Source organism: Acanthopagrus latus, chromosome 12, assembly GCF_904848185.1.
Source record: "Acanthopagrus latus isolate v.2019 chromosome 12, fAcaLat1.1, whole genome shotgun sequence".
NCBI classification, from domain to species: domain Eukaryota; kingdom Metazoa; phylum Chordata; class Actinopteri; order Spariformes; family Sparidae; genus Acanthopagrus; species Acanthopagrus latus.
Genome location: NC_051050.1, coordinates 11,956,776 through 11,983,504, shown reverse-complemented (window position 1 = coordinate 11,983,504; position 26,729 = coordinate 11,956,776). Strand labels below are relative to the sequence as shown.

The 26,729-nt window shown below is 40.6% G+C and overlaps 1 protein-coding gene and 1 long non-coding RNA gene across 4 annotated transcripts; one reads left to right on the top strand and one right to left on the bottom strand.

Annotated features, from left to right (window-relative positions):
• Window positions 1–181: 181 nt before the first annotated feature.
• Window positions 182–25,669, top strand: pnpla7a (patatin-like phospholipase domain containing 7a). 3 transcript variants are annotated; one of them, XM_037117060.1, is made up of 37 exons: window positions 182–295; window positions 602–644; window positions 752–803; window positions 930–1,004; window positions 1,589–1,676; window positions 1,785–1,867; window positions 2,151–2,251; window positions 2,382–2,522; window positions 2,604–2,763; window positions 4,563–4,643; window positions 5,254–5,382; window positions 5,554–5,634; window positions 6,146–6,275; window positions 6,381–6,452; window positions 6,616–6,692; window positions 6,815–6,970; window positions 7,191–7,268; window positions 8,158–8,363; window positions 8,618–8,749; window positions 8,890–9,013; window positions 10,170–10,283; window positions 11,093–11,159; window positions 11,267–11,416; window positions 11,703–11,766; window positions 12,016–12,184; window positions 13,186–13,368; window positions 13,580–13,698; window positions 14,572–14,728; window positions 16,118–16,234; window positions 16,392–16,461; window positions 16,871–16,987; window positions 17,130–17,278; window positions 17,423–17,575; window positions 17,698–17,817; window positions 19,251–19,335; window positions 19,717–19,832; window positions 21,732–25,669. In XM_037117060.1, coding segments are annotated over exons 2-37 (4,056 nt in total). In that variant the 5' UTR covers window positions 182–295; window positions 602–642; the 3' UTR covers window positions 21,870–25,669. The 3 variants fall into 3 exon arrangements, with proteins under 3 accessions (XP_036972955.1, XP_036972957.1, XP_036972956.1); XM_037117062.1 differs by lacking the exon at window positions 19,717–19,832 and having other exon boundaries at window positions 21,732–21,867; XM_037117061.1 differs by lacking the exon at window positions 602–644 and having other exon boundaries at window positions 199–295.
• On the bottom strand, window positions 13,706–17,230 carry LOC119029885. The gene is made up of 4 exons (XR_005078119.1): window positions 17,098–17,230; window positions 16,160–16,212; window positions 14,558–14,688; window positions 13,706–14,464 (listed from the first exon to the last, which is right to left on the bottom strand). It is a non-coding gene; the product is annotated as an uncharacterized LOC119029885 (long non-coding RNA).
• Window positions 25,670–26,729: the final 1,060 nt, after the last annotated feature.

Below are 26,729 nucleotides of genomic sequence, written 5' to 3'. Positions count from 1 at the left end.
AAAATTTAGTATAAGTATAAAGTAGCATAAAATAGAGATATCAAGTGGTGGGCGATGCCTTCCTTTTGAGCTGTCAACAGGAAGACTAGGAGTGTTTGCTCCGTTCCTGATTGGACAGGGCTCTGAACGGTACCAAGGCAACAGAACCTATCAAAATCTCTATTGGTGGACAAAGATACGTGGGCGGGGCTAAGCAAGTGACAGCACAGAGAAAACTTTGTTAGCTACCTGCTAACTCCATCGTCTGTTTGGAAATGTTACGAGCTTGAAGCAACACCGCGGAAACCCCCGAAAAGTAAGGCTGCTGTTTTCTGTACAAAGAGAATGTATTAATGCTTGGATGTGAAGTTGACTTTGGCCGTAACTAATAGCAAGGCGGGTAACGTCAGACAGTCAGCTGCTAGCTAGTGTTGTTTTAGCTAACCTCAAGCTATAGCTAACGCTGAGGCTATTAAACAGCAACTTGAAGTCATTGTCAGCAGCCAGTTGCTTTGTTGCAATTACATTAGTTTGTCGTTTCCTTGTTAACACCAAGTCAGCTGATGAGGATGAGTAGCGAAAGATGCTGATATTTCACAAATCCACCTTCCCCTTTTCATAGTTTCCCTTTCTCCCAACAACTGGTGAGCCCTCTACGAAAAAATGTAAGCTCCTCGCATATACCGCTAGTTAACTGTCTCTGTAGCGATATCAGCCAAATGACACCACCTGGTTCACAGTCATAGCGTTTATCAGCATTCTTGCTTTACAGGATGAATTGCAAAGGAGACGATGATGGAGAGTCCTGCAAACTGGCCGATGCAGTAAGCGTCGCTATTTCTCTTAAAACATGTCTAAGCAGCTGGCACATCAGAGTTGACTTTATTTTGAAGCCGACAGTTTCATGGGCAGTCAGTAGGTATCTGTGCTAACCTAACTTGTGTTTTTAGGTTCTGATGAACAGCAAAAGTCGCATCAGTGAGCGAGTGCAACAGTTTGTGGAGGACAGGATGCAGACCACCATGGTACGACATTTAAATTCATTTCAACAAGCAAGGAGAGCACTGCCCCGCTTACAGTGTAATTGGATGGGTAAAACTGGTTTTGGGCTCCTTTTTGTTCCATTTTCCACTGATGAAAATAGTGCATTAAATCCGCCCCTCCAGCCTCGATTACTATGATTGAGACCAATAGGTCACTGAGTTTACTACACTCATCTCCACACATGATAACTGATGACTGTCAAAACCAAGTTTCCTTTTATTTTATTATCACTATGTTTAAACTTCTTGGTAAATGTCAGTAAAAAATTTTTTTAAAAAAAATCACATATTTAATTCTTATTTGTTCCTTAAATTATTTCTCAAGCCTACACAATTTGTTAAAATCAACCTGCAGTGAGCAGCTCCTTTGTTTCTTTAATCTCTTTGCAGTATAAACACACCTCATACTTAACCTGCTTAGAAATAGTGTGTGGGATTTAACTGGGACACAACTTTGGACTTTGAAGGATAATGTTACTAAACAGGCAGCAATATAGTCTGCAGCTACACTGCGATGCCTTCTCACCTTACATACTATAGTTGTAATGCTACTGTCTGTCATCTAGCTCACAGGTGTACTGATTGGAGCTGCAGTCGCTGTCTCTCTGATTGGGATTGTGGTGCTCTTCCTTTACAGGAGATTCAAGCTTTCCCGTAAGTTCTCCATCCTCAAATTCATTCTTGTTTTCATTCAAGCTTACTTCAGAATGTGGTCTTAACATGGCCTTATGTGCATTTTGGATACTTTGTTTCTCTGACAAGGTGAACAGCAGCCTGGTGTGCCTCACTATCGCTTCAGGAAAAGAGATAAAGTGCTCTTCTATGGAAGGAAAATAATGCGAAAGGTTTTCTCTTTTTCTCTCACAATCATATGCATTTTAATTTGCAGTTTACAGTTTACACATTTTTTTACAGTCTGATCATTTTATCTGAATAATATAAATTAGGTAAATGAAAATGAATGTCAGTCTGCTTGATAATATTAATCATTTAATCAAGCAATTTCAAAACACTTTTTCTTCTCCACCTGTCTCCATTAATTGTGTCTACATTTGTGTCTATACAGAAAATATTTATAAGATAACAAATTTTAAACCTTGAAATCTTGAAAATGTTTTTGTTTCTAAGGTCCAGACGCTGTCTTCCATTCCTCCTCCCACCTCTACCTCAGTATCAAAGCAACCACAGCGTATACGGAAAAGAACCAAAGTTCTAAGCATAGCTCGCAAGTATGCTCCATTAAAACATTTTTTAATTCTGTGTGCAAGTTATACAGTTCATCGGATTTGTTTTGAACCTGGTTGAGAATCTTGATTACAGGAATTTGTAGACTATTTTCTATTTTGCTCCTGTCAACAGAATCCTTAGGATCCGTAAAGATCCTCCCACCCTGCAGCCCAAGGAACCTCCGCCCTCCCTGCTGGAGGCTGACCTAACAGAATTTGATGTGCAGAGTTCAAACCTGCCCTCTGAGGTCCTTTATATGCTGAAGAATGTCAGGTAGATAGATATCCAACTTTTACATCCCCCGTTGTTTCTCCCATTTTTTTCATGATGCGTGTGTTCTGCAACTTGTTCTAGGGTCTTGGGTCATTTTGACAAGCCCCTGTTTCTAGAGCTGTGCCGCCACATGGTGTTGATTGAGCTGCAGGAAGGTGAAGGCCTGTTCAGGCCAGGAGATGATGACGATAGCATCTACGTGGTCCAAGATGGACAACTCGAGCTCTGTATCCAGGAGAATGTACGTAGATTGCATGTTGATTTTCAGTTAATCATCTTTTTGGAAAAAACCCTCAACTTGGTTTTGTCTTATAGTGGTTCTTGTTTATAGAGGACTGAAACCAAGATCAAAAATTCCATTAAATGCACCGAAAATAATAGAAATTATGTATAAATTATTCTACTTATTTACTTTCCCAATTTTGTTAGATTTTATTTATTAATTTTCTGATTTATTGAGTTATTTTTGTACGGCCACAACAACATAAAAAAATGACATCAACCGGTGTCAGACTCACCGAAGGGATTTGTAGCGGCTTCGACCAGGACTCTGATCTAGATCATATTTTATTGAGAAAATGTTTTGTGGTTTTCCCTCAGATGTTCCTCAGGTGGGGCTGCACAGTGGCCCAGTGGCTAGCACTGCTGCCTCACAGCTAGAAGATCGCCGGTTCGCGTCCCGGTTGGGATGCCTGGGATGCCTGGGATCTTTCTGTGTGGAGTTTGTATGTTCTCCCTGTTCTCCCGGGTACTCCGGCTTCCTTGGTGCAGGATGAAGCGATAAAAACGGGCTGGCCTCGCGAAAGTGTCCGCAAGCACGAAGTGTTTACAAGCAAAAAAAAACAATCCTGTTGCTGGAAAAAGGCATAACATCAACCAATCACAAAATTATGTTATAAATTACGTGATTTGGTTGCTGAGGGACGGGGACAGAGACACAGACAGCGATAGAGATGGCGAGTTGTGAGAGTTGAGAGATTTGTGACATTTAGCGTGTTTGGAGTGTGTAATTAGTGTGTCATAGTGTTTAGTGTAGTGTGTTTAGTGTGTTGTGTAGTCTTTTTTTGTTTTATGAGTCAAAACAATGAGGAGACTTCTGAATGTGGAACAGGCAGGAGAGCTGAGAAGCCCTGAGTTTGAGGCATTGCCTGCATTTAAATGTAAACAGTTACTTATAACTTTGTAAATTTCAAAAACGTATGCACAATTTTAGCAAACAACAATTTGTATTTGCATTCTAAGTAATAAAATTGGTTCATTAAACATATTTGTGGTTTTCACAATCAAAAATCTAAAAAATCTTTTTTCTACTCGGATTTTATGATTTTTTTGTGATTTTAGGTCCATTGTGTTAATACAGTGTATCAAAATGAAAAAATAATTGTAGATTCACACATGTGAGGTTGTGCTGAAAATAATGACACCAAACAAGGCAAGGTAAATAATTTTTAAGGTGAAATATAATGGTAAAATCAAAAATAGTCAAAAACGGCCAATTATACCCTGGACTCCTACGGGTTAATGTAGTTTTTAGTTTCAGTCCTCCATAACAGTGCACTTTGACATTTTATGATGAATCAACCCTTCATATCAAACACAATCATTTGATTCATTGTTAGTTTACAAATATATCAAACAGAAACACAAAATTGTGTCTACACTGATAAACAATGTTAATATCAAGACATCAAGTTTTATTGCTACATGATCCCAACTCTGGAACAGGACATCAGTGATGGCACCTTGGCTCATTAATGCTTGTGAAACTTCATTTTAATAAAATGGGAAGCACGGGCCTATACACACTTCTAAACAGAAGAGGGCAGCATTGCAACATTAATCTTGATGCAGTCTGCTGAGGAAGAATAATCATGGCCTTCCAAACCCTTCTATGTCTTTAAATGTGTTTTCTTGTCTGCTGCTGGTTTTTGGCAGTATGTACAATCTTTGAGTGTGATTCCAAAGTTGACTTCACAGTTGAGGTTGAATGAAGACTGCTGGTGGCTTCATTTCTTCTATTCGTGTTTTCCTGTTTTTTAGGATGGCACAGAACCAGTGGTGAAGGACGTGCACCCAGGGGACAGTGTCCACAGTCTGCTCAGTATTCTGGACATCATCACTGTGAGCTTTTATTTCTTCTCCATCTGCACATCAGGCTAGCTCTGCTTTTGTCCTCATTTGCCCTTTGATCTGTTTTTGTCTCATTTCTCTGTCTGCTCTCCATTGTTCCACACAATCCTGGCTCGTACAGAAGCATTTTTTTGTTAAGCTCAATTTGTTTATCCATTAACCTCATATCCCTGTGTGTCAAGTGATTACTAATTTGTTATTTTGTCAAGTGGCATGTTCTGTTTTGTTTAAATTTCCTGTGCTGCCACACTCACACTGTTTTGTTTGTTATTCTGTTCAAGTTAAACTTCTTCACTTTAAGTTGCATATTTTAGGGTTTCTATAATGGTGAGGAGGAATGCATCTGCATCTTGAGTTTCATGATTCATGAAAATCTTTTTTCATCACTAATGTTGCTTTTATTCAGAAGATTATTGAGAGTGACTTTAAACACTGTAATATCATCAAGAAATCAAAGCTTAGAATAACAATTTATTTAATAAAATCATGATGCCTTGAAGAAATGTACATGTATAAACATGTATATGAAGTTTTAGTGACTACTGACTACTCCTCTGTCTTTGCTCTGTCCTTTCTAACTGTTTCTTCCGGTCTTTGCCAGGGTTATCCAGCTCCATATAAGACTGTACTGGCACGGGCTGCAACTCGCTCCACCATCTTACGTTTACCTGCATCAGCCTTTGAGTCTGTGTTTAAGAAATACCCAGAGACACTTGTTCGTGTCATCCAGGTAACAGACTGTCTCTCAGTAAATATACAGTATGTAGTGTTCCATTGTCTGGAACACCTCATTATGAAAGAAAATGTAATCATTTTTTATCTAATTTGGGTGTAACCACAATCTGATGTAGAATATGTTTTGCTCTGTTTACCTCGGTGTTTGTTTTTGTGTGTGTTGCAGATAATCATGGTGCGCCTCCAAAGAGTCACCTTCTTGGCGTTACATAACTATCTGGGCCTAACCACTGAGCTCTTCAATCCGGTAGGAGGGAAATTAATTAGCGCACGCATATTTGTGTGTGTGCTTACACACTCATGCAGAGCACTGCTGGTGATGCACTTGTACACAAACAAGGAGAAAAAGGCACATACACACTCGGTCTCACACATGCAAGCTAATTTCACACAACATTAAGCACAGTATCATAACTCGCTCCTTCATATACTTCAGTGAAAATGAGTAAAAAGGATTTTCAGTCCCTCCACAGAAGAGAGGGAGGGCAGTAACCTTTAACCTCTGCCTTTATAACAACTGGAATAACATTTCTGAATGTTTTAACGATATTTGTATTGATTGTTGTAGTCGTGATAAGTCTCTAAATGATCCCAGCTAACAAGTAACTCCAATACTTCACTGTTATTTCTACTTTCTGGAGTTTATCATTTTTGCACAGCCCATCTAACTAATGTGTTCATTTTCCTGAGCTTCAAAACTATAATGAATAAAACATTTTCATCACTAATTGAACGTTGTTTTCTTGCCTCACTGACAGGAGAGTCAGGCGGTGCCCTTGTCCAATATAAACAGTGTGATGGGAGAGGTGAATTCTGGGAAGACGCCTCGTCGTTTGCACTTCCAGGACGAGTTACCCGCTGGGACCACGGAAAGCCCCACAGAGACAGGTCACTCACTCACATACATTATTCTAAACACACACAAGTATAAGATGGTACCCTGTGTTTTGTTGAGACTGATCCAGTTCTGGCGCTTCACTTTACAATAAACAGATGGCATGAAGGACAGCCCTCCGAATAGCTACAGGAAGCAGCGATCCATCTCGATGCCCACCGACTGTGCAGGTGGGTCTTGGACATAAGCGATCACCAAATGGCATATGTCTGTATTAATTTCCTGCACAGACTTATCGCAGTCACTGATCTGAAAGCAAGGACACACACATAGAGACCCGGACACAGACATGCCTAAAACTCATTATCCTCCTCTTTTTGTCCCGAGTTGCAGGTAATGACCTGAACATGGCTTGTGAACGAGCTCGAGTCACTATAGATGAGGCTCCATCCAGTCCTGTCACTCATAGAGTAAGACCCTCCTGCCATATCACCTCTTATGCAACACCATATCCCAGTTTCCAATGCACCTTCTGCTTCTATTCTCGTCTTGCTCTTCCTCCTCAGTCACCCTCTTATATTTGTCTTTTTAGCCCAGTCAGAAGAAGAGTGTGACTATGCAGCACACGCCCTCTGAAGTGTTTCACTACACAGACTGCGGGGGGCACTCTGATGCCATCAGTCTCAGCAAGAGCAGCACAATCCTCCAGGCTGCTAAGAGAGACCTGCTGGGAATCATCCAGCTGCAGGTGAGGGGTTCATCACAGAAAATTAGCATCGGCTAGCGTAAATTATTTTAGGGGTTACGTCATCTTTCAAAACAAATACTAATATTGCACTAATATTGTGCAACATGGGAAAATTCTGTTGCCTGTTTCTTTCAGAGAGCTTGGTGTCTTGATTTGATAATATAAATAAGCAGTTATATTGAATAATTTTTAGTCAAGTCTATTTTTATTTCTGTTGCAGGATCCCAGTCTACTTGAGGGCAGAGTGACCCTCCATCAAGTCAAAGCTGGTTCTGTGGTGGCTCGTCAAGGAGACCAGGTGAAAAACAAGCTACAAATCAGTTACAATATTCTGTCTGTCTCTTGACACTGAAGATTTAATGGAGAGGTGCTTGTTTTCACTCGTCTTTTTCAAGCCATGGAGGGGTGCAGAGGCACGACTAGGTTCACTGGTAGAGCACTTTAGTCATTTATGTGTTAAATGTGCTCTGTGGTGGCTTCCAAGAGCACCTTAACTGCATTCTATTTATTGTACTTTAGCAGACAAGTTTTGTTTGACTGCTGCTCCTGTCCTCCAAGTGATAGTTTGTTTCATAGGATGGGGACAGTATCATCATCCAATCAAAGTAAAGCATTTTAGCAACTACCATGACTGCTTACTCTACCTGTATGTGTCTATAGGATCTGTTGTTTCTATGCTTTCTGTTCGCTGTCTTTGTGAGCAGCCACGCAATGCTTTCTGTTAGCATAGTGTTGTGTTTCAAGAGACAATGTTAAAGTTGAGATCTAGGCTATTTTATGCAAATCAGGGATGTCCAGGGCGACATGCCCCGTCTGGAAACTGCTAAAAACTATAAAGACAGATTTGGCAGATGCTGGGCTTATTACATGCTGAAAATGTCCTCAGAATTACATTTCTGCAAACTATTTTATCTTTATATATGGAGCATTTCCAAAAGAGCCGCCATGTTAGTCCGGTTTTAAATCCTAGAGCAGACAGTCAATGAGTGGTCCATGAGCCAGTGTTGGTTGTTGGAGAGTAAGTGTTGGTTGTTGGAGGGTGTAGCCCTATGTTGGTCAAGCATGCAAAGTTAAACTAATGCTGCTATGATAACTGTGATATTCATGTCCACTAGCAAGCCTGTATCTTAGAATTCATATTCAGACTGTCAAATGTGTACCCTTCTTTTCTTCTTTTGGTGCTTCAGGAGGTGAGCATCCAGTTTGTGATTTCCGGCCTCCTCCACGTTTACCAGAGGATGATTGACCGAGAAGAAGAGACACGTCTGTTTTTGACGCACCCCGGAGAGCTTGTCGGTCAACTCGCTGTCCTTACCGGAGAGCCCCTCATATTCACTGTCCGTGCCCAGCGAGACTGCAGCTTCCTCTCCATTTCCAAAACCCACTTCTATGAGTCAGTCACATGGACACACATGAACAAACCTATAAATGTAGAAATATGCACTTAAATCATACTGTGTAGTGTTTTGCACTGCCTTAGAAAGACAGTAAAGATACAGTGGAGCTTGATGGCTTTGTATCCAAACTGTAGATATAAAAGATATACAATCTGTAAAACCTTAACCTAACCTAACCCTAACTGTTTATGCAGATTATTATGATTTGTTACATTTAGCATTAATAATGTTTTTTTTGTCCATTCCTCAGGATAATGCGCGTGGAGCCAAAGGTTGTGCTGAATGTGGCTCACACAGTGGTGAAGAGGATGTCGACTTTCGTCCGACAGATTGATTTTGCTCTCGACTGGATGGCTGTGGAAGCTGGCAGGGCGGTCTACAGGTACTGATAACCATCATTAAACAAGGCCAGCTTTACTGAATTCATGTCAACAATGGAGGCAACTTCATTCTTAAATTTGCTTCTGGTTCACAAGCTTATTGCTTATTTGCATGAGTTGAAGTTATTTGTATATTTTTCAGGCAGGGAGAGAAGTCAGACAGTACTTTTATTGTTCTGAGTGGCCGACTGCGCTCTGTCATCATGAAGGAGGATGGCAAGAAGGAGCTGATAGGAGAGTACGGACGTGGGGACCTGATTGGAGTGGTAAGGATCATCATGGTTGGGGAAAAAGACAGATGGTGGATAGAATGGTGAAAACTCTGAATGTGTGAACTGTCAAAATTGTTTTCACTTCTGGTATCCTCATAAATATTAATGACAGCACACCAGGATAAACCGTAATGAGTTTTTCTTTAAATTATGTCTTCAATATGCAGAAGGAAAACAGTTTCAGTCATTAACAGTAGTTAGTCATCACATTCACAGCATATTCGCTGTCAGTATGTATGATTGAGGAAACAGTGGCTTCCAGAATGCATGAAGACCAGTATCACTGCCAGTAAATAAATCTCAACCAAGACCTTTTTATGAATATTTAGAGAGAAAAGGTAACTAACCTTCACTGCAGCCAAGCTGAAATTGGCGAAACGCTTCGTCTTTATGATATTAATGCACTATATCCAAACAACAAACTTGTCTATTAAACCCATCCATTTTTACACTTTACTGTCACAGTTCACATGTACTCCTATTAATTTATGCATACATACATCATGACAGACACTTCGTCTTAGACTCTTTTTGAGAAAACTTCAAACACACAAGAAATTTATATTCAGTTATATCAATACATTTACCGGCAATATGGAAAGTGTTTGCATACATTTGTTGTGTTGTCCTTCGTGGATTAACATGTAAAAAGGGATATCTAATGCCAGGAAGTTTATTTTTCTTCCCCATTTTGATCAACAACGTAAAGCAAAGTCACTTTGTTACACTTCACCCACTTTTCCTATTGGGCTGTTTTCTGCCACCATGCTTCTAATAATACCCAGGTTGATGGATGCTATGGTTACTGTTACCTGGAGGAGGGAAGCTGTTGGTGACGGTGGGAATAAAATTGTTACAGTTCACATTCAGAGACATATTTAGTGTGTCTCTGTTGACGTCAGCTCAGAAGGAGAGATCTTATTTATATTAAATTCATGGAAATAACAATAGAAAAAAGTAAAGTTGGGTACATAGTTTTTTTTAAGTAAATCCTGAAGTGATAATGTGAATATTTATTTGGCAGTACATTACGTTATTTGTTGTATTGTTCAGAAATGATTAAACATGTTTGCTTTTACTTTTTAATGACCTTTGTGTTTGCCAACATAGTAAAATAGTGTGCTTTGTCCTTTTTGTCCTTTCTGTGCAGGTGGAGGCTCTGACCCATCAGAACAGAGCCACCACAGTGCACGCTGTACGAGACTCTGAGCTGGCCAAGTTACCAGAGGGGGCTCTCAGCTCCATCAAAAGGAAGTTCCCACAGGTAGGGTGAAGAGATGTCAAAACACAATTAGTTATTTGTGGACTCACAGCGTGTGTGTTGTGATTTTCAAAAGACAGTTTTAAAATACTAAGTTGATTTAATGTGGCCGCTGATAATGAGTGTTAAAATGATTGATCAGATGGACATAAAATGGGTAAAGGGTTCCAAAAATGATTTGCCTTTCTCTTTTACGCTCAACCATGAGGTCAGAAGATGAGGTACAGACTGCAACAAGCCAGTTTTTCATCCAAACTTTGAAGTTGACAGAAAATATAAAAAAAGCCAAATAACAAGATGGCATGTGGTATAACATTACAATAACAGCAGCAATATCTCATTTATTTTAACATGTGGATGATGAAAAAACATTTGGAAAATGAAGTGACTACTACTGACAGAAACAAATTCCTTGTGTTGATATTCCTAACATATCATGCTTGGGTCGAGATGAAAAGGAAACAGAATTGTGCTGTCTCTCCATCTCTGCTGTCTTGACAAACACTCCCGAGATGCTGTTGCCTCAAGTGTCCGTGCAGAGAAGTTGCACTGCCGCGATAAGCCATTTCCAATTTGCACAGCTCTGTCTAAAATACTCCCACACTTCAGTTGATTGTGAGCAGAGTTTTTTAGCTGCAGCTTGTCCTCAGCTGTAAGGCCGGTTCATACGTGTGTTGAATCCACACTTTTCGCTTCATAGGGAGACCATGACCCAAAATCTACCATAATCAATGTCACTTACCTCCATGAGGCACCCGAGCCCTACTCATAAGTAACACAGAGCCCCTTTTTAAAATGTTTGTGCTTCTCAGGTTGTTACCAGGTTGATCCACCTACTGGGACAGAAGATCCTCCAGCAGGTCAACGGTCCTCTGACAGGTATGTGCAGCATCCCCCTGCTGTTCATGGCTGCCTCATTTGTGTTGGTGTTTATCTCCATTCACTGTGAAAAAATGATATTTCCTAATATGTATGCATGTCTCCAGCTCGCAGTTTGGCTCTCCACACCTCTGGCAGTAAGTGGGATGCAGGGAACCAAGCGTCTAACCTCTCCACTGTGACAGTCCTGCCTGTATCGGAAGAGGTACCTCTCACTACCTTCACCATGGAGCTGCAGCATGCACTCATGGCAATAGGTAAGACAAAAAAATACATATGTATGTAGATGTCTAGATCCTGTTTAAAATCTGGCTACCGTACTGCTACTACTTACGCACAATCTAGCCTAGTTGTGTGTACAATACTTCTGACAAGTGCATTTAAGGCAGTCAGAGGCACACTGTCCTAGCATGTGTGAGTGTGTGGTTTATTGTAATATTTTGATTGAGAACTCCTAACCCCATCCAGAACTGTCAAGGAAGCTACGTTAAGTTCTGCGCCGTGACATATCGACTGTAATCGCTGTGTCTCTTTTACATGCAGGTCCCACTCTTCTGCTGACCAGTGATATCATTAAACAGCGACTTGGAGCTGCAGCACTAGACAGGTTTGTTTTGTGGCAGCTTGAGAATTTGCGCTACTGCCCCCCAAATAAAATTCAATTGTCTTGAGCTTCTCGTCTGTCATTCTACCAGTTGGGCTGTTAAAATTTTTTAGTTTGGGCTTTCCGTGTTTCTGACTCACTCATCAAATTCGGTTCAAGTATGCTGTCTTGGCGCAACAGAGGAAATGGATCTACTGTGTGCTGCCAGCTAGACAATGCCGCCTGTCATTAATGGACTCCTCTCCTCCTCAGTGTCCATGAATACCGTCTGTCCAGCTGGCTGGGCCAACAGGAAGACATCCATCGCATAGTTCTTTACCAGACCGACTACACACTGACCCCGTGGACTCAGCGGTGCATCCGTCAGGCCGACTGCATCATAATCGTAGGACTGGGCGAGCAGGATCCTGCTGTTGGGGAGGTGAGAGTAGAAACAGTTGCCAAGAGTGAAGGTATCCAGTTTTTGTTGATGGGTTTACAATCAATTTACAATTATGTGAAACAAAGCAAATCTTCCATCACCGTGTGATACATCCACTCCAGTTTATTTTGGCATTTTTACATTTCATATTTTCAGAATCACTTACCGACTATATTGATTAGCCACACCGCTTGCCAAATATTTTTGGACAAATAAATTAATTTTGTGCTCCGTCTTTGGGCTGGGTTAATGGTCCATGTTACAGCTGACCAGTTCTGATTAAACTGTTAGGATTTCTCCTCAGAGAAATCACCACCCCAATTATTATTAACTGAGCTCTGGAGGTGTGTCACCAGGCAGAGGTCTTGGTAAAGTCTGATTTGATGCTGATCGTTATGCTCTTGATACATGGCTACACCAAGTGCTTTAACCAACTTAATGGTCGCAGCGGCTGCGAAAGGTTTGTATTTTACCCTTGGGCATGCAGGAGAAATGAGCAAAGGGTGGATGGATGTTGTGAAAGAGGGGGTGAGTGAGAGAGGAAGCGTTCGCACAGCTGATGGAAGGAAAGATAATTGCTTTCAAAGGGGAAAAATGAGCACCGAGAAAAGTAAGATATGTATCCCCGTTTAACAGGCGATGGTGGGAGAAATGGATCAATATTTGCACAGAGTGAGTCATTGCTCTGGGTTGATTTTATCTTTGAGGGCACACACACAATACACATAATGGTGTATTTAAAAAAAATGGTCCCTGATTTGACCCCGAAGACAAACCTGAAGTTATTCCCAAACACAACCAAGAAACTGCAATCACACTCCTGTACACATGCTGAATCTGTGCTCACTTAAACCTTGTGTACTCTCCACTTGTCACAAGTTTGCAGTATTTTTCTGGGCAAGTGCTCAAAAATCTGCGCAGGCATCAACAGGAGCTACTCTGTAGAAAGAGAGGGTGTATAAAATGTTCAGACACATCTGTGTTTGATGGCTTCCCTCTAGCTGGAGCGTATGTTGGAAGGAAGTGCAGTGCGTGCCCAGAAACAGCTGGTGCTGCTGCACAGAGAAGATGGCCCCCCACCCAAAGGAACTGTGGATTGGCTCAACATGCGCAGCTGGATCTCCAGACACCTCCACCTCTCTTGTCCCAGAAGGGTCTTCTCAAAGAGGAGCCTGCCCAAACTGGTAGGACTGGGAAACACAACTGGAGTGTCAGTTTATTCTAATCTCTCATCTGCAGATCGAGGCATGTCCCTTTATCCCCTTCAGGCTGTTCCCTCTTATTTCCCCTCTTTCATTTTGTATTTCCTCATAATGTTTAATTTCTCATCCACTCATGTTTTTATCCTCCTCATTCTACTACCATTACAGTCATTTACCCCTCTTTTATTTCCAGTTGGAGCTGTATCAGCGTGTGTTTGAGAAGCCAGCAGACCGCCACTCAGACTTCTCCCGCTTGGCTCGTGTCCTCACGGGCAATGCTATTGCCATTATCCTGGGAGGAGGAGGGGCCAGGTAACGCCACCCCAGTGTCTTCACCCCAAACTGTTATTCTTAAATTCACGTTATAATGTGTTGTAATCTAGGACCTGAATATGATAAAATTATGCCAAAATATTGTAGTGTTTTTGGTTAAAAGCTCCATGATATGCTAATTTTCAGGTTCATACTTTTACATTTGGTGTTTTCTTGAAAATGTTAACATGCTTTGATGTTAAAAATCATTATTTTTGTAGTACTGTTCATTACTGCAGCGCCTCAATGTCGTCTTTCTCTGAATACTCCATTTTAGTCTGTCTCTTTAAAGGCCCCCCACACACAGCCCAGACCAATGGCCAACTGCTTATATCCGACCACTCCATTGCCTCTTGTCCACCCGTTCGGCAGAAAAGTTGCATTAAACATACCACTTCGATGGCTGCCAAATCCACAGTAGCGTGTACGTTCAGCGCTTGTGCAAGATGCAGTAGGTCTCCTTAACACTGGGTGGCGTTAGTCTTAGATTTGTTCCCAAACTCGTCTCCCCTAATGCTTCAGATGGCCAGTGGTTGCCACAGTGTGTTTCAGGCTTAACTTCCCCTTCCCAAAAAGCTCAGTCTGCTCTGACTGGCCAGCTGTCACATGCCAGAGCAGGCACCATCCACTGTATTTTCCGCCTCAGCTCTGTCTCTGTTTTTTTCAATCATGGCTGTGTGGGGGATATGGCTACGGGCTGTCACTGTATAGTTGACACCACAACGACACAGCAGTCCTGACCGTATTTACACAGCTCTTAGACCTGCTTTATGATAAAAAAAAAAAAGACATTAGAATCTCTCTTTTATACAATACGTAACCTTTTTACATTTCTCTCTATCTTCCAATGTTTACTTACCACCTCTTGTTCAGGGGCTGCTCCCAGGTGGGGATAATGCGGGCTATCTGTGAGGCTGGCATCCCAGTGGACCTAATTGGTGGCACCTCCATTGGTTCCCTGATGGGAGCACTATATGCTGAGGACCGTAGCTACAGCCGAATGAGAGTGAGGGCCAGAGAATGGGCAATGGTGAGAAACAAAACATGTTGTTAACCCACTGCATTGAAAAGACAAATTCATGTCCCATGTCCCCACTATTATAACTCAGTTTCTGGTGTCTTGGGTTGCGTTTTTTCTTTCATTAGACATGGGACAATATAAAGGTGGCAGGAAATAAATATAGAGGGATGGGGGTGGTGATAAAATTGAAATTAGCATTCATTATTATTATGTTTGAAACCATTTTTGACACTTGTGACAGGGTCCAAAATTCATTCGGGATGATTTAGTAGAAAAACATTTTTCTGTTTTGTGGAAGAGAAGCTTCCATTTCAGCAGCTCCTCTTCCACTTTAAGCGGTTCCAATTTTCTGCTTGTGAGTCTGTCCTTGTGAAGGTGACTCTTTAATAGCACTTTCTGAAATTTCAAGTTGAGGCCCCCATTCTAATTTTGACAGAATTAACCATCAAAAGTAATGGGTTAGATTTGCTGATACAGGCCTGGATGGTTTGCACATTAAGAACCTTTTTATATCCTGTGTCACAGATAAAATGTGTTCGCCATAATGGCTAATTTGACACGCTTGGTCAGATATGCAGGCCGGACATGTGTTATGTGTCCAGCCAAGGGTTAGAATTTTTTTTTTTTTTTTAGGGGCACAAAGGCCACTGAGTAAAATTCAGTGATTTACCTTTCAGATAGATACCGTAACATCCTAATTTAAGACATGGATTATGTATTAAGAAATTGTTTTTAATACCAATATCAAGTTAATGTTACATTAGAAAACAGTTTTTTTTTAACTAGGGTTAGGGTTAGGTGATTTTGGTGACACTACACTGAATTTTACTGAAGTTATTGAATATTTCTCCCAATGGAAATTCCCCAAAATTTTGACAAAGCACATTTTTTCCAAACAAACAGTTGTAGAATAACCAGCAAGAGACCATTGATGTGCAGAGTGATTTTGGTGACACTACACTGCATAATAGTGAAGTTACTGAATATTTTTTATAGTATCTCTTTTCGGTGTTGCACTTTGTATACGGTCCCTGCGCCTTCGTCTCACTGATGGCTTAACATAGAGACCAATGTTAATGTCCAACCCAGAGGAACGCTTGTTTTGATGAAAATATGGTTGTAGCTTGCTGTCTACCTTACTGCGGTAGGAAGGACTCATCGTTTGTGTTTTAACAATGTTTTGCTTATGAGTTATTGATCAGGGAATTTCAAATATATTTAAGACTTTACCGAACTAAATCCTACCACATAAGTCAGTTATTAATAGGACCAGCCAAAACAAGATAAAACTTAGATTTTGAGAGATGTATTCTGCTTTGTAGTGGAGAAAATAACTTATTTTCCTCTTCATAACTGCAAGATCCATTCAACCGTTTTCTTCTCTGGCTTTCTCTGCAGGAAATGACTTCAGTGTTTAAGAAGGTTCTGGATTTGACGTACCCAGTCACCTCCATGTTCTCCGGTGCTGCTTTCAACTCCAGCATCAGCAACGTCTTTAAGAGCAAGCAGATTGAAGTGAGTGAGATGAGGTTGCTGAACCTTTTAGTGACCCAGGTGTTAAGAAGAGCACATACATGACAATCAATTCAGTTTAGCAGAAGATCATCCAGAATTAACTTCCTTTCTGATGTGAGCCTATGTTATGTTTCGATGTAACTTTTTGTGTATGCAGGACCTTTGGATCCCATATTTCAATATCACGACTGATATCACTGCCTCGGCTATGAGAGTACACACTGATGGTAAGATTATTCAAATTTTTTTCCCCGAAACGAAATAATCATTTTGTCTGTTGTTGCCATAGTTGATCATTTTCACCAAAAGTTCCTTTGATAGGCTTTAGCGTGTAAATTACCCGAGAATGTTGACAATTTTTATTGCTTTGTCAATAAATCAAATACTGAATTTATGAGAATTTGGGACTTAATCACAAAAGTAACATTTAGATTAAAATGCTTTTGGGGCATGTAAATGCATCTTATCACTATTATCATCCATGTAAACAGTTCGCGTTGACTCTCTAATCGAATAAAAACCTCTGAGGTTGAAGAGATAAGTCAGTTTTTGGCTTAGGTTGGTTGGCTGCAATTACTAAGTACATACAGCTTGTTATTCATAAAACTTAAAAGAGTTTTCTGTTTGCTGTTTGAGGTTCTCTGTGGCGGTATGTTCGTGCCAGCATGTCTCTGTCTGGGTATCTGCCTCCACTCTGTGACCCCAAAGATGGACACCTGCTGATGGACGGAGGCTACATCAACAACTTGCCAGGTCTGCTACGCAGAGTCTTCAGTTTTAATACTATGGCATTCTTACTCTCAGTGCAATTCGTCTCTATTTTACCATGATGGTTATCTCAAAGCTCTCTTCTCTGTTCCCACCTTTTGTTTTCCATCTCCTCCTCCTCTCCCAGCTGATGTGGCGCGCTCCATGGGGGCCAAAGTGGTGATAGCTATTGACGTGGGCAGCCGGGATGAAACCAACCTCACTAATTACGGTGACTCGCTCTCCGGCTGGTGGCTGCTATGGAAACGCCTCAACCCCCTAGCGGAGAAAGTAAAGGTAATGGATTGATTAAAAATAAAGGCACAACAGAGTGTGCGAGGATACGTTTAAGTAAATGAGTCCTATGAATAACAATTAGGATATTTTTGGAGGCGTTTCTTACTTAAGTGCGTTCATTAATTTCTATACTTGTGGTCTCAGGTGTTGAACATGGCAGAGATTCAGACTCGGCTGGCCTACGTGTGCTGCGTTAGGCAGCTGGAGTCTGTGAAGAACAGTGACTACTGCGAGTACATCAGACCTCCGATCGACAGATACCGGACTCTGGAGTTTGGCAAGTTTGATGAGATTGCTGTAAGTTTGAGAATGTTGTTGTTGTCCCTTTGATTCTGATGTTGTTGTAATTTTCTGGTGTGTCTTAAAAAGCTGCAGAGAAAAGGATTATTGATGCGTGAGCTTATCTGTGTATAATGCAGGAAGTGGGATACCAGCATGGAAAGACTGTGTTTGACGTGTGGAGTCGCAGCGGAGTGGTGGAGAAAATGCTGAAAGACAGACACCAGGAGGAGTTCCGCAACACCCAAGGCAAGAACAATGTAAGTAAGGGGGAGGGGGAAACGTATGGGGAGGCTGTAGGATAAATGACAAGAACGCCATTGGGAAGCGTTCAGTGCAGAGCAACAACAGAGTCTGGGTCTAGTCCTCCTGAAGATTCTCATCACAAAACTGATGCATTTAGTTTATAACTCCAAAAATCATGCACTCATGGTTTAACCAAAACTGACCTTCAGTACTGGTTTCTGTCTTATCTCTGCAGCCTCTCTGATTTTGGATATAGCACTTGCCAGATTGTGATTTCAATAATATTTTTGAATATAACCTTTAATAAAATTATGTATTTCTCTGGGTTTGAAAAGTTTTGGAAACATTTGGGTTACGTACACAATTTGTCAAAATATATAACAACAGTCTAATGGTTTTTAGACATTTTAATGCGGGAATGTAACATAAATCCTTAATCGACCAAATGGGTAAACTGCACTGATCGCATTTTCTCTCAGTTGTTATTGTTTGTACAATCTATCCTCGCTGTCAGCTGTGTTTTCTCCTCATGTTTAAGGCCTTGGGCTGCACTGCTGTTAAAGCAATAACATTAAAAATATCAGTTTGTTCTTAAAGTACAGAGAAACAAATTTACCGAACACTGGATTTTTTCCCCCAGCAATGTCAAAGAAAGACAAAGGACCAATGAAACGAGGGAGGAGACAGAATGATGAAGAAAGATGAGATATTTACCTCCCGTCTGTGCAGCAACACAAGGAGGATGAAAGTGAAAAAAAAGCAGGGTTGATACTGAAAGGAGTTGCTACAATAGAACCAAAGCAACAAACTAACAGATAAACCTGAACAGTTTTGCAGAGATGGGCAGAGCTACAGCCAGACAGGCAGATTTGAAACTGTAATGCTTATAAATAAATCTATAAAACAATGGACATCCCACAGAGGCAGTTAATGAGCGCCTTTCTATTTTTAGGCGCGACTGTAGGGTGCAACTCTCTGGGGAAATAATGTAATTCTTCCCATCATGGACCTGGGATTTTTATTTACAACAGTAGTATTGCATTCAGAAACTGTGGGGGGCGCTAACTCACACAAAAATGACAATTTCTACTTAATTTTGCTTTAATATTTAGAATAACCATTTAACAGTTGCAAGGTCAACTCATTAATGTTGTCAAAAGTATTGATACTTTAGTACCTTTTTGATACCTTATAGATATATATTTAAAACAATATCTGTTTTTGATAGTATCAAACCTACCAAAGCTGTGAAAAAAACAACATGACATTGACATACAACCTGTCTGTTCTCGGCTAACAGCAGAAAACAGCAGAAATATATGCATCAATATGTTTATACTTTCAAGAGCGTTACCTGTGAATTATTTTTTCTTGTTCCACTTGTGTCCAGTGTTTTTTGTTTTTTTTAAAAATTGTATTGTATTGTATTGTATTGTGTGTCTTCCAGGTGGTTACGTGTCCCAACGCTTCCTTCACTGACCTGGCAGAAATTGTGTCCCGCATCGAGCCCGTTAAACCTGTACTGGTGGATGGTAAAGCTACGACACACACTCCAACATACTCACATGCAGGTTTGAACATACTGATGGAACAGAGGAGCTGTGCAAATTTAATATTAGAAGCAGTTTCCATATTTTATTCAGAAACTTAATATAGCAACCAGTGTTTTTCACAGATATCGCCATCTTTCTCCTTCTTCCTCTCTATTTATAACCTGTTTGTCATCCATCACTTATCGAACTGCCCTGTTTGACTTCTCACAGTGTTGCACAGTTTTGCCTTTCTGACTCATTCACCTGCACACCCACACTCATTTGCCACCTCTTCCCTCTTCCCTACACGCCACAAGTTCAAATGTATTCACCCACTATGTGCTTTTTTCCTTCCTGTCCTCCGCTCCTTCCCTCCATCAGAGGAGTCGGACTATCACACTGATTATGAAGAGGAGGCACTGGAGAGCGCTCTGTCTGACATGGAGCTTTACAATCGCTATGGAGAGCACACTGAAGGGGAGGAGACTGGTGACACGGTGCGAACTACTGGTGTGGGTGGACAGTGTGGGGCTTTCTCTATTAAGTGAAGCCCATCGGTAGCTATAGCAGTCTTGTTGGACACATCACACATCACTTTTTCTTAAAAATCGCCTTTGGGAAAGTCAAAAGTGTCTTGTTGGCTAATGCACAGAAGGAGAAATGGGTTCATCTTGGAGCCCGGCCAATTCATGCTTTAAAAGTCATCAATAATCCCATGAAATATATTTTAAGATATTTGGATGACACTGAAGGGCGACCTAGTGAAATTACACCGAAATGTGTTAGTCCAAGTAAAAAGCCAAGGGCCTGAGAGCATCGGAGAGCAATGACTTTGAGTCGACATTAAGGGGAATTCCCGCAGTCAGGCCGCGATTTGATTAACCCTTGTATAATAATGTCCAAATTAGGCCTGTCCCCAAAAAAAAGAGAAAAAGAAAGACATGGGCACATATTCTAGTCCATTAAAGGAGCAAACTAAACTAAAAAATGTTGAGAAATGAAAAACTCTTCCTTCTATTTATATTTTTCTTCTAAAAATACAACCACACAGCTTCTGAAATCTAAAGTGAATTTTCTCTCTTTAACTGATTTAGGATGAGCTTAATTGCACCAAAATCCAATTTTATTCAAACTGGACATGAGCTAACTAAACTCGCCAGAACAGCCTTGGTTCGTCTTTCCACAATAATCTCTGGTTTGGTCAAAACGTATCCCTCAATTCACAGAGTAAGATAGGAAAATGATCTGGTGCTTTTCACCTGCTACACACACTTGTCAGAGATGCTGTAAATCACCTCCATACTGTATCCCCTGTTGGCAAATTGATCTCCGGTAGTCTTGGAGCCTGTGTTCAGTCTTAATACGCTGTCCTGCCGAGCTGGGCCCTGTCTCCAATGGTGACTCCTCCTTTGATCTGTGGTCCCAGTCCAGACAAACTGTGGAGCCACTGGCTCCACAGCTAACAGTTACTCTGGTTAAATGCTGCCCTCTATTTTGTTTGGAGCTACCTTTGAATTCTGGCCATAATCTACAAATTACACATAGCTGCAGCTATCGAATATTTTTAGAAGCAAGAACTCAACTGATTATCCCATCAATTTATCGAGTAATCTAATAAAAATAATTTTGCACCATTAAACAGTACCAAGTAATGCATAATGAAAATGACAGGCCTGTTAAATAGACCAAGCAATTGCCCTTTATTACTGAAAAAAAACAAAACAAAACAGGTATTTATTCCAACTATTCCTAACAGTGGGCGTAAGAGTGTGCATGTGTGTGTTAGAGAGAGTGAGAGAGACAAGATGAGTAAGTGTGTGTGTGTGTGTGTGTGTGTGTGTGTGTGTGTGTGTGTTGGGGGGGGTTATTTGGTGTAGGCTGTTACTTTCTTGCAGTTTAACACAAATTAGTTTCCACATCTTAACATGGTATCTAGTCATACTGACATCAGGCTACAGCCTCTACAAATACCATACGTTCTAACTAGCGATGGTAGGCTACGTTAAATTAGCTAACGTCAATGTGTAAAAACTATTAAACCTAGATAACTAAACTTTTACTAAGAAAAGAATTTTATTAATATTGTGATTGGTTGTCAAAAGAGGTTAACTCATACAGAGTGGTCCTCAGCTTGACTCAAAGCAAACGCGTTAGTTTGTTATTAACTGAGGCTTTATAAAATAACTGAAAGGGAACAAAATGAAATTGCCAGTAGAAAGCAGATGCATTAGATGGGGGTGTATCAACAGTATCATTTCAGTCAGTAGGAGTCTATTATACATTTCCAACCACTGTTGATTTCTAATTTGATTAGATCCATGGAATGTTATTCTGATGAAATGTGATTTGAACTCCTCGTCTCTTCACTGATAAATAACCACTCTTCTGATTCTCAGGATGAAGAGCTGGAAGCGAGACGTACACGCCACATTACCTCACCCACCGGCAGCCACCCTCATTCCGCCACCGTCTCTGACAGTTCACCGGACTTGCCGTCAAATGAGAATTCCTTTTTCAAACAGTCCATTAAGTGATGACAGGTGTAATGAACTCTGCCCCAAAACAGGTCATCACTATTTAACCCCACCTGTCTTTGCCACATTTTACCCTCCCACTTGACTCAAAAACCTGTCCCCTGCCCCCCCGAGACTGTCTGCATGACAATGATTACCATTTTGCCCTCTGTGACCTGGCCTCCTTAGCTGTGTGGCTGACATAACAAATGGGCGGTGCCTTCAAAAAGAAACTAAACAGACAGCTTGTGTCACATTTAAATTCAGCTGCAAATCCTTTGTGATCCTATTATACAAGGGCAGCTGAGAGCCTAACCATTTCTCATATTGAGATAGTCAAGATTACGCTACATGATTCACATCCATCCAGTGGAAGATGGAAGGCAGGAGAAGTGAGGAGATACTATTTCCATGAAATATTTATTACATTGCTGCAGGTAAAAAGTCTTGGTTGATTACACAATGACAGACTCAGATTTGAGGAGTTTACACAAGATTTGAGATGGTTATAGAGTCAGTTTATCTATGTTATATAATTACTATTTTCACACTTCTGTGTTATCTTAGAAACTTAGTTTGATATATGAGTTTTGACTTATCCATCTCTGAGATTTGTGCTTCACACCACATTAAAAATAGCACATGAAAAAAAGATTGTGTCCAAAGAAGATTAAATGGATAAAAAAGAAAAAACACATTTATTCACAAAATGATTTAATATTTTTTGTGCTTATTAACACTTCTTCAGGCCAACTGAAAAACCTTCAAGAGGCCAAAAAGGCAAAAACAGTTTGGTTGACCTGCTCACATCTGCTCTCATCAGTAATGCTGGAACCTCTGATGTCATGAGTTTAACTTAAGGGGCCAGAAGCCAAACATGTTGATTAACACTGCCCTGAATCCAGTCCAGTGCTGTCTCTGATGAGGAATATGCCGAATGTAGTTTTCACGTTTTCAGCGTTCATCTCACTTGTGTTTGGAGCAGCCGAAACCTCAGAAATGGATATGTTGAAACTGGTTTATAAACCGTAAATTCAAAACTATGCATTGCTAGATACCAGGAGAACCAAGTAGGACAAACACACTCAGTGCCCACTTATCAGCTACACCTGTCCAATACAACAGCTCTGCCATAACATACATCCATCTTTTATAAGGCTCTGAATGTTCAGCTTTTGGTAACATTGCTAGAAAATTGTAAATTCAAATGACATTTTCACTATTGAGGTCAAAGTTAAGGGTAGTTTTGTAATGAACCGCATTATGTTGAGGGGTGTTTCTAATGTTAGATTCTCTCTGAATATACATGAGGGCTGTGTGATAAGACAATATACTGGATAATGTGTGGTCATAGAAAAATATCTTTTTGTTTCATAATATTTGCGTATATTTAAATCACCCCTTACTGAAATATTGTATTTAATGTGACATAAAACAGGAGTCATGGTAAACTGATTATAGGCATCATAAAATTGACTTGGCAGAACTATTGTATTTGATGTATTAGATTGTACCTAATAAAGAGGACACTGGGTGTGCTCATGTTAATTACACTCAGTGTAATGTAGTGAACCTCACCAACACAAGACTAATTTAAAACCAGAAAGAGAGCGAAAACAAGCAGCCCGACTGCGTGTCCATTGCTGTCGGCACAGTTTTGTCGTAGCCAACGTGCCAGAGACATGGAGGGAAGTAATGATCGCAATCCACTTCAAAGCACCAGTTTCCCCCTAAGCCCGTGAGACAGCCCCCTCCCTCAATCTGTTTTCTGGCTTGAATCTATCAGACGCAGACTGAGCAGCGGACAGTGTGGCTCTGTCAGCTGAACTCAGAAGCTCCACTCATCTCAGTACAGTTGATGCACAGGGGCCACTTGGAGGAGCAGGGCAGATCTTCACAGGAACATGTTGTTACACAAGTCAAGATGTGCTTTTGTGGCCGGCCATTAAGATGACCAAATTTTTGTCGCATATATTGTAGTCAACAAATGTAATATATTTTCCTATTCAAGCCAGGAATGTATACAACTTCTGCCCTAAATGATTTTTAACAAGGACAATCACTCCAGACATACAATGCACGATTAAAACCTATTTAGCCATGTTTAATGTACAACACTATAACATTTGTATAGGTATCTTGATCTGAATTACAACTAGGGCTGTGACAAACGATTCTTTTGTTATCGATTAGTGTGATGATTATTGTTTGCAATTAACAGATTAATCGTTTAGTCTATATAATGTATGAAAATTATAGTAACATTTCCAAGGCAACATCTTTAAATTGTGCTTTTGGTCTAGCATCCAAAGACATTCCATTTAGAAGGTGCAGCATGTAAGAACTGAATACCTGTCAAATTTATACTTAAAACAAATAAGAGGCAGCATATCGCCACAATAACTGCCAAATGCTGCTAACTGTAACTACTGTTAGCTAGTTAGCTCAGTCCGCTGTGCAGCTCGCCGTCCAGACTGTGAACTCGGGGAGTGTCTGGAAAGACCGGAAGAGCATGCTCATTTCTCTGCAACAAAATACACAGATACCATTATGTCATAACTGTTATTTTTTTGAAGGTCTAGTGATACATTATACACATTTTTGAGTGTTTTCAACTAAAATTTTTACATATTGCACCTTTTTAATATAATTCCAGAAAAAAAGTGAAAAATAGTAAATAATAATAAAAAAGTAGTATAAAGCCTTTTGTGGCTCCAGAGGAAGCAGAATGTCATCTGATAAATTGTCTCCAGTGAAAATTGTGAAAAACACTCAACTGGTCTACACTGCACCCAAATAACACTTGGACCAATGGACAGTTAAAAAATAAATAAACATCATCGATACAGCAGAACTAGAGATATTACCTGCCTTCTTCTTCTTTTTCAAAACCTAGTGACTACATTACCCACGATGCAACTTAGTCACTGAGTGACATCACTGGAAGAAATGGATCAGATTTCCTCTGAAACCACAAACGTGAACTACCTAAACTACTTTTTTACTCCCCAAGACTTGTAAACACACTTGGTGGAGTTGCCCTTTAAATGAGTAAGCCCTAATAGCAGCCTTACCAGAGAAACCAAACAAAACTGCATGACAGACATGTTTAGAACCGTAACCAAGATATATGCAGATATAACGCTGTAACATATCATCTAACATTAAATACCAATATGCCTTTAAGCAACTGGTAACAGCCGTCCAATTAATCATTCACACTCTCATCGATGCTTCCAACTTTTTCTGTCACCCTGTGAGCCTCCCTGTATGAAGCTGCGATCTTAGCTAATACTGGTGCTCTACTGCCTGCAGCCTTACATGTGTAGAGAGCAGAAGAAACCCTGTGATAAACACTATGTGGATCCCATATGGTGCTGGTTAAATGGAGTCTGGACTCAAAAATGTGTGAGCATGGCGGAGATGGCAACAGCATTTGCTGTTAACCAATGCTCTAACGGTGTTTGCACTTCTTTTATTTTATTACTTTGTATTTTTGGGTGGTTTCCAGAAACTGAGCACAATGAATTGATGTCGTCTGGCAGAATGAATGTTTCTACTTTATTAACTGTGACATGCTAATGGATGAAATGCTTATGTAATATGTGGAACTTTGCCATAAACCTAATGCAACAAGCCTTAGATGACCCATATGAAAAAACAACCACTCGTGCCCTCATTCGGCTCGCGCCAGAGTACGTAACAACTGAAGTTTACCAGTAAGCCTGTACTGTTACATAACTTACTCGTCTATATTTGTCATTTGATGAATATTGTTTTTGATAATCAGTTATTACTAATAAACCACTACTGCTTGTGTAGCTTGTGTCATTTTTTTCACTTTTCAACTTGCCATCTAGATTTGTAGTTCTCTGTAGAAAGGAAAGTAGGTTCCCAGAGATCAAGCAGCTAAAACAGCTAATTTCTACCTTTGGGTGGCTGAAACCACAAACTTTTGCTCAACGAATGACACTGCTGCCAAGTACCCGATCAGTAATCTATTAACCAACCCATTGTTTCTCCAGTATTAACCTTTGTAGTTTTCTGACAGAGAAGTGACAGCTCTCAGCAGAGACGACAGATTCAGAGGGAAGTTTTACTTCTGTTGTACAAAACACGTAAATCTACTCAGTGCTGTTGCCTGCAGCCTTCTCTGAATGAGGTCATGTCCCCTGAGTAATTAAGTCATCATTAAGAAAATGAATAAAACATCAACCAATAAGCAGTCATTCCTCTGGGTGGCTTGATTTTTAAATACCCCTCAGTGGGAGAACCCTGGAGTCAGTGGGTATACGTGAAGCAAATTTTTCGACAAAAGTGGACAAGCAAAAGAGAGCGGTAGACAAGCGGTTTATGCTGTCACCTCACAGTGCATTTTGAGACTCTTGACTGCCCTTTTATCAAACCTATTCTACTTCTAAATGGTTGTCTTTGTTGGTTGTGATGGTAAGGTTTATGTCACGGTCACACACACACACGAATGACCGTTGCCCGCAGTTGCTGAATGTGGTCTGTGCTCGAGGTGAAGCACACACGACTCAGTTTGGGGCTTGGGTGCGGACAGTAACCTCTTTAACTTTTAAGACCTTTAAATGCACAGGAACGTAAAACACTGGGAGGAGAAGGAAAGCCTTCATTGGCCTGGAGTTGCACAGGAGTGACCGAGCGCATAGAATATCAGGGAAAGCCAATAAAAAGGCAGAGCGGGGCAGGCCTTATTAAGGAAACTCAACTCTGATCCCCAGAGGCCATGAGTAGGAATACGTAATATCCGATGGATGGACGCAACCAGTGTAAGATGAGTAGATGGTGTTTTTTCAGGGATTGAAGAAACCGTGTATGTGTTACACTGAGCTCGAGGGAGAGCGCTCTGGAAAAACA

Bases quoted from the DNA above. Each gene is read 5' to 3' on its own strand.
- pnpla7a (XM_037117060.1), top strand. The intron at 804-929 runs GTAAGCGTCGCT...TTGTGTTTTTAG, and splicing joins CCTGCAAACTGGCCGATGCA to GTTCTGATGAACAGCAAAAG. The intron at 16,988-17,129 runs GTCTGCTACGCA...CTCCTCTCCCAG, and splicing joins CTACATCAACAACTTGCCAG to CTGATGTGGCGCGCTCCATG.